The sequence below is a fragment of the Echinops telfairi genome, unplaced genomic scaffold (genome assembly GCF_000313985.2).
Source record: "Echinops telfairi isolate 266 unplaced genomic scaffold, ASM31398v2 ScPeMD7_5592;HRSCAF=6446, whole genome shotgun sequence".
Lineage (NCBI taxonomy): Eukaryota > Metazoa > Chordata > Mammalia > Afrosoricida > Tenrecidae > Echinops > Echinops telfairi.
Genome location: NW_022109491.1, coordinates 21,884,563 through 21,892,678, shown reverse-complemented (window position 1 = coordinate 21,892,678; position 8,116 = coordinate 21,884,563). Strand labels below are relative to the sequence as shown.

At 52.8% G+C, this 8,116-nt stretch overlaps 1 protein-coding gene across 1 annotated transcript in view; it reads right to left on the bottom strand.

Moving 5' to 3' along the window:
- Positions 1–1,052, bottom strand: part of FAM83C (family with sequence similarity 83 member C) — a 7,009-nt gene extending 5,957 nt beyond the window's left edge. The window contains exon 1 of the mRNA XM_030887074.1: positions 540–1,052. Coding sequence (XP_030742934.1) covers positions 540–1,052 — 513 coding nt within the window. The remainder of the gene's footprint in view (positions 1–539) is intronic.
- Positions 1,053–8,116: the final 7,064 nt, after the last annotated feature.

Sequence of the window (8,116 nt, the reverse complement as noted above, 5' to 3'; positions counted from 1 at the left end):
TAAAAAAAAAAAAAAAAAGATCATGGAATTCTTCCAGGAATGTTTTGAACCCCCTTGTATGTTATCCACAGTCTTCCTTGTTGTCCCCTCTCTCCATTTTATTTGGTTCTCTGCAAGAGTAGACACAGCCAACCATGCAGCAGTTTCCCCACGTGCACTTCATCCATACCTGTCACCTTCTTCGAGTTGTCCAATCATTCTCAGGCACTGCAGACAACTTCTGAGTTGCTCCTCCATCATTAACATGCCCTCGCTGCCCCTGAAGTTCCTTATCTAAACTGTTGTCAGTTTGATTACGGATAAATAGTTCTTAAGAGAGCATAATCGTTAGGCCGACTTATCTAACCAGTTAAGCTGAACTCTCCTTCAGGGAAGCCATAGTTCCTTGAGTGCCACAGAACCACCAAAGTCAATAAGACACATGCCTATCTTCTAGAGCTTGTCATCCACCAGAGGCCAATGCTGCCCCGAAATTGCTGTGTGACCTTGGGCGCATCCCCCTGGACCTCAGTTACCACCTCTGTGAAATGGGTGCTTACCGTGCGGGCCTGACTGAAGAGGAAACGCAGCAGGTCCTTGATGTTCTTGGCCTTGTCCCGCTGGAAGTGGACCACGGCCTGCGTGGGGCTGAAGCCTGTGGCCTGCGGCACCTCGGGCCAGCCCAGGTCCAGGTCCGGGGGGTCTACGTCAGAGACCATAGGGAAGTAGGTGCCCGAGGTGACTTCGGAGAGCAGGCTGAGACGGTCGGGCCCCGAGGCCTCAGGTCCCGGGGCCTCCCCAAGCTCGGGGCCTGCCCGCACATGGCTGGTCATGTAGGCCACGTCCAGGGCGCTTAGGAAGGGCAGCTCCCGCTCCTCGGAGATGACCTGCAGGTAGGCAGTCTCGCCCCGCTCCAGGAGGGCATCGGCTGCCAGCCTGGCAGCCTCACTGTGCCGCAGCACCAGGGGCGAGGCCTCTCGCCACCACGGCCGCTTCAGCTCTTCCACCCGGCCCCTCAGGGGTCCCGCCATGCCCTGGGCTCCCAGGCCCCCAGGCCCCAGGCCTCCATACATGCCTGGCCGCTCACCTGCCAGCCAGCTCCATGGCCTGTGCCCCAGCTGGCTGCAGCAGGAAGAAGGCACTAACAGAACCTCCTCCTGCTTGCCTGCCCACCCTCCCTTTGTGTGTGGCAAGATCCCTAAGCTGCTGCCACCTTAAGTCAGAACCAGACTCCACCCCATTGCCCCTGGCCTCGAGAACCTGTCAGGTCAGCCCATCCGTCTGCCCACTGTTGGGACTCGCCCGCCTGGGGAAGCAGCTGTGCCAGGCCCTGAGCACTCCCACCCCCAACCCACCCCAGCATCTCCTGCCCCACCCCCACCAGCCTGCTAGCAACTTTCCCCAAAGCCCTGACCATCCAGGCCCCTCTGTGGGGACGGAATCACAGCCTGGAGAGGTACACACCTGCAGAGGGACCTGGTGACTCACACAATGAGCTAAAACTGTAAACGCACACAGGCCCGCTGACATGCAAACCGACACACAGACAGTTGATAGACCCCACAGACGTGACACACGTAGACCGTGTGTTTTGGTCTAACCCATTCACCTAAACTGACCTGAACACAAACTCAAGAGACTGCCTGGAACCCCAGTACACCATCGCAGATGCCCGACAGCTCAGCAGAGCCTGGGAAAAGGCACCAAGAAGGAGTTAAGAACCCCCAAAGACAAAGACTCCCTGCCACTCACCACCTCCAGAACAGTGGCTCCCACAGCCCCCCGCCCAGCCCCCCTCCTGGCTCTGAGCCCATGCTCCAGAGGCCTTGAGCTGGGCTCCAGTAGCCCAGGAAGTGTACGATGCAGATGCGCAGCCTCCACCCACTGGGACATTCTGAGGCAGATGGCCCGGGGAGCTGCTGGAGTGGTCACGGGGGCAGTGGTCCAGGCCCACCGCTTGAGAAATGCTGTTCGAGATGGCTGCGTTTCCAGTGCGTCCAACTCCAGGGCAGCTCTCCCCATTTGGAAGTGAAGATGCTCCTTTCAGAAGGTGGGAGGGTACACTCAAGGTCAAGAGGCAAAAGGCATAAGCAGGGTTCTGATCTCTACCCTCCCCTCCCCAAATTGCCAGCGCCTGCCCAGCCTGCCCTTGGGAAGATGGGTGACACTTTGCTCTAGAATAAAAGGGCTGGTGATGGCAGCTGTCGGGGAGGCCATCCAGGCAGAAGTGACAGAATGGTGCCCGCACCAGCTAGAAGCACCACCTTCGGAAGGAGGGCTGAGGTCCTACGAAGATGGCCGGGCTGGGTGGAGTGAGGACCTAAGGCATGTCTCAAAGCCTTAGCAGCCCCTCTTGGCCCCGACGGCACCGACGTTCCTTGGCCGGGCCGTCTGTCCATCCCCCAGCACAGACTGTCTCGTTGCTCTGTATCCACTGGTCTGGGGTGAGGAGCACACAATGCTCTTAGGGCAGGTTTAGGGTGTTGAGCGGGACACGGGGAACCGGAGATGAACCTGCTGGGACTGTCTTTGAGGGGTGAGGGGCCCATAGGACAAGAACGGAAAGGTGAGCTGTTCTGGCCCAAGCAGAGAACTGGAGCATCAGGCCCTCTGAGGAGGCCCCTGGAGGCTGAGGAAGGGGCAGGGGTGAGTGAGCAGAGCCAGACTGTGGGAGGTAATGAGCTGTGGGGCAGCCGAGGCTGCAGGGCCCTCATTAGGGCCTTATCGCAGGTGTGTTTCAAGGGGAAGCCAGGCCTTATCTGGGTCGCAGGACTGCCCCTGGGGCAGAGGGGCAGGCTCTGTTCTTCATGATTGGGTTTCTGTTTGTCCAGCAGTGTGTACAAGTCTAACCGATGGAACATGTTTGGGGTTCTGTATTTTTGTACTTTATACATCCCTCCATGTCCGAGTGTGTATTCAATGCCACTTTTGTAGCTACAAATCAGCCAACTTCAGAGGATTCTACTAAATATGAGGGGCTCCCCAAAGTTCCTGAGAAACATCCATTATCTTTTGATTCCAATTCCATGAATCAGAGTTTGACACTGGCTACCACCAGGGGCCCAAACATGACAATGGTGAGGATGGCGCAGGATGGGGCGGGGTTTCATCCTGTGGTCCAGAGAGCCGCTATGAGTCGGGACCAACCCGACGGCACCTAACTCCAAGGACCAACACAGACCTACCTACACGGGTGTGCACAGCTGTACCTGTGCAGGCCTCCTGGGACAGGACGAGAAGAGCTGTGTCAATCACATGACTACCTGGCGGCCTGCCTATAGGTTCCCAAGCTTATTTGGCTCACCGCCCCCTTTGCAGAAAAAAATTACTCAGAGCCCCGCCCCCCTGGCAATGAATAGGACCAAGTATAGGTGTCCGATTTTGCAGGCCCCTTAGATTGTTCCAGCACCTCCAGCTCCCCACCCTCACCGCCTGGGCGGTTTCACCTCCAGATGCAGGTCTGGCATCTCTATCTGGGTGGGCTGGTCCCTGAGCCTAACTCTGGGCGTGGAAGGTGGAGGCTGAGCGTAATTGGGAGGGGCAGGGGCAGTGGTGGACACGTAGATGGGAAGAGGACTCCAGAGAGTCTCTATCATCCTATAATAATAGCATGTTAGTAGAATCGAACACCCAGGGCTGCGGAAGTGAGTAGCTGCCCTCCCTACAGATGGAGTGGATAACAGGGTAAATGGGATGGGGGTGGGCATAGGCCTGGGGACGGGCCTGGGGGCGGGTAGCTCCGGGTGACAGGAACCATACAGACAGACCTAAGCCCAGGTCCTGGCTGCAGTGCTCCGGGGCACAGGCCCCTTAATGACTGTTATTAAGCAGCAAAATATTTTCCCGTCCAGATGTGTCAGACGCCTGCCTGGCATCGCTCTACCCACCTTGGGGCCATTTAGGCTCCTTGGTCGCCTCTCACAGGTTGAGCGGCGCCTGGGCAGTGACTGTAGGGTGGGGTGGTGGGCACAGAGGCTGGACCGAAGCCCCTCAATCGCACACTTCATTCCCTCAGGTCCAGGGAGATGGAGCCCACCGCTGAGTGGCCCAGGCCTGGGGGTGGGGTGTGGCGGGAGCCAGAGTCCAGAGGGCTAGAGGACCAAAGGGACTAGTGGTGAGGATGGAGGTGGGCTGGCGCTGGGCATTAAAGGATGGGAAGGGTGCAGAACGGGAAGGGCAGGGTGGCCAGTGGGAGGAGCTGAGGCGTGAGGGCATGCCCATGAAGGCAGGCAGGGCCTGGGTTCAGAAAGGGGAAAGCCCCAGCCTCGTCTGGAACCAGGCTAGGAAGGTCTGAGTGCTTGGATAAGGGGCGAGGCTCTTATTGGAAAGATGATAGACTAGATGCCCAGACCTGTATTTTAGGAAAACTTCCAGAAACAATCCCAAATGGGTGTGGCTTGCTGTTCCCAGTAAAAGAGAGGCTGGGGGTAGGGGGTGGGGGAAGCAGGTTGTCCCTGTTGTGGGTTCTGCCTGCATCCTCCCAAGCCAAGGGCTTCGCACCCCTAGGGACTTGGGTTGTGCCACTGGACCCAGAGTTAGACCCCATGAGTTTGGACCCTGACTTTGGCATTTACTAGGTGAGCTGAGTAATCAGAATTTAGTCTTCGTGACTTCATCTGCGGAATCGGACTAACACCAGCGCCAACCAGAGTTCGCTTAAGCAGTTGTAGCTCAGGACCAGAGGAGCGCTGAGTTATACTTTCAGCTGATCATGAAAAGGTGAGACGTTCGAAACCACCAAGAGAAAGATGAGGCTTTCTACTTCCTAAAACGGTTACAGTCTCATGTGTTTAAACCATTGAAATGGACGGTCTGGGAATTGTGTCAATAAAACTGCAAAAAAAAAGAGAAAACAGAAGAAGAGTTACAGTCTTAAAAACCCAGAGGCAGTTCTACTCTGGCCTATAGGGTCACTGAGTCGGGATCACGTCAGTGGCAGTGAGTGAGCTCAATATGTGAATGCAAACCTTTCTGGCTGGGAAAAGGCAGAGGCCCAGTGAAGGTCCGATGATTAACTAACAGCAAAACCAGAGGCCTCCGTGGCCAGTCTCCTGGCTTCCTGCTCAAAGGCTGGCCCTGCGGATGAACGTGGCCCCCAGGCCACTGCCTTGGAATGTGGTTGCTTCTGCCCCCTTAGCCCCTTAGCCCACCTGAGCTCCCCAGGAGGCCAGGTCCTCCCTCAGTGTGGCACTCACACAGACAAGCATATATGCTTCCCTCTCAGCACACCCGCGCAATCGTTCAGAAGATGGCTGGCCCTGGATACAGATGCAGATGCTGTGGTGATGGGGCCTCAGCCTTTTCCCTCAGCCCCTCCTCTCACCCACCCCTCATCTCATCTTGAAGCGGGGAGGTCTTATCCCCACTCCCCAGGTAGGAGGGGATCCCCACTCCACAGTCCTCCAGGAGTGGAAGAATGGCTTCCCCGATGTAACGGGGTAAGGGGCTGGCTCAGGTCTGTCTGAATTTCTCTCTCTTTTTCCCTCCTGGTTCTGTTGTCCATAAAAGTAACCATTTCTCCTTTCATCTACATGACAAACATGTGTGTGTGTGTGGGGGGGTCCTATTGCTGCAGCTGCAAAGAACAGACTTGGCATTTTTGTATGTGAAAATCTTTCTCAAATTTTACAATAGTGGTCTCATAAAGTATTTGTCCCTTTCTGATGTTTTTATTTCCCTCAGCACAATGCCTGCAGGTTCATCCATTTGGTGGCTCAGTCATTGTATTCTTCGAGGTTGCATAATATTCCATTGCGTGGCTATACGATTGTGTGTTCATTCATTCTTCTGCCGATGGGTACTTAGCCTGTCTCTATCATTTTGCTCTTGTGAATAGTGCTGTACATGGGTGTGCACATATCTATTTATGTCATGGCTCTTACTTCTGGAGGGAATATACCAACTCGGAGGGATTGTTGGGTCATATGGTATTCCTATTTCAGACGTGTTAAGGAAATGCCAGGCCATTTTCCACAGTGGCGGCTGCTCCATTTCAGTGGATGAAGGTCTCAGTCTCCTCGCTTCCTGGCCAGTATTTGCTGTTTTTTGTCTTACTGCGCTTTGAGATTATTGCTGAGCTGAGCTGATATCTCATTGTGGTTTTGATTGGCATCTACTCTAATGATTAACGATAATGAGGTTTTTTAAAAATCATTTTATTGGGGGAAAGTACGACTCATCACAATCCATACATCCATCCATGTGTCAATCACACTTGTACATTTGTTGCCATCATCATTCTCAAAACATTTGCTTTTTACTTGAGCCCTTGGTTATCAGCTCATTTTTTCCTCACCCTCCCCGCTTCCCCCTCCCTTGTGAAACCTTGATAATTTATAAATTATTATTATTTTGTCATATCTTACACTGTCCGACATCTCCCTTTACAAACTACCTTTTTGTTGTCCATCCCCCAGGGAGAAGGTTATATATGGACCTTTGTAATCAGTTCTCCCTTTCCACCCAACCCTCCCTCTACCCTCCCAGTATCACCACTCTTACCACTAGTCCTGAACGAATCATCCGTCCTGGATTCCCTGTGTTTCCAGTTCCTATCTGAACCAATGTACATCCTATGGTCTAGCCAGATTTGTAAGGTAGAATTCGGATCATGATAGTGGGGTGGGGGGTGGGTGGGAGGAAGCATTTTGGAACTAGAGGAAAGTTGTATGTTTCATCGTTGCTACTCCTCCTTGTGACCCTTCTATAAGGGGATGTCCAGTTGCCTACAGATGGGTCTTGGGTCCCCAATCTGTATTCCCCCTCATTCACTATGATTTGATTTTTTGTTCTTTGATGCCTGATACCTGATCTGTTCGACAGCTCGTCATCACACAGGCTGGTGTGCTTCTTCCAGGTGGGCTTTGTTGCTTCTCAGCTAGATGGCTGCTTGTCTACCTTCAAGCCTTTAAGCCCCCACACGCTATATCTTTTGATCGCTGGGTCCATAAGCTTTCTTCACCACATTTGCTTATGCACCCAGATAATGGGTATTTCTTATTGTTTCTTGGCTGCCTGAATGTCTTCTTTGGTGAAGTGTCTGTTTGTGTCCTCTGAGGACTGTTTAAACTGGACTATTTGTCTTTTTGTTGTTGAGGTGTTGAACTTCTCTATACATTTTTTGAGATAAAATTGTTTGTCTGTTATGTCATTGCCCAAATTTCCCTCCAGTCCTGTGGGCTCTTGTGGTATAATTTCTGTGGGGGGAAAACTATTTTTCACTTTTTATTGTGAATTAGATGGTTTACAGAGCAGAGCATCAGTTTTATAATCCATACACATTTTGTTTCATCCCATTACCTCAAGACCCCAGCACTTAGCATACCTCCTCTCTGCTTCCGGTCTCCATTCTTCCTTCTTTCCAGACCCTTCTGAACTTCATCCTTGGGTACATGCTGCCCTTTTGATCTCAAACGGTTATTTGCTGTGTGCGTACCCCACTAGAGTGTTGTCCCCTTACGCTGTCTGGTGGTGCTGTTGGGTAAGCTGCTAACTGCAAGGTTATCGGCTCAAACCTCTCACCAGGAGAAGGATCAGATTACCTGCTTCTGTAACGATTTACAGCCTTGGAAACTCTCCGTAGGTGTGCTGAGTTGGACCCCACCAGATGGCAGAAGGTTATAGCTTGGCTCAGAATGGACAGGGTTGAGTAGTTCCAGGGGAACTAGGGGTCGGAGTGTCGTGAACTCTACAAGTCTCAATCTGACTAGAAAGCCTAGTCTCTGTTATGATGTTGAGTTCTCTTTCATATTTTTCTCCTACTCTGCCTAGGCCCTTCCAGTAGCGGTAGCCGGGCACCATCTAGTTCTTGTGGTCTCAGGGTGGTGGAGACTGATGTCAATGTGGTCCCCTAGCTCACTGGACTGCTTGCTTCCCTGTGTCTTCAGTTTCCACCCCTCTTCTGTCCTCTGGATCGGGAGAGACCAATAGCTACATCTTAGATGGCTGTCCATCCAAACTCTAAAACAGAAGAAATGCCCTTGATTGATGGGAGGAGTAAGCAGAAGCCTTTTGCTGGTGGAGAAAGACCGTCTGATGACGCTTTCCAGCCACTGTTCTTAATCATTTTATTGGGGGCTCGTACAGCTCTTATCACAATCCATACATACATCCACTGTGTCAAGCACTTTTGTACATT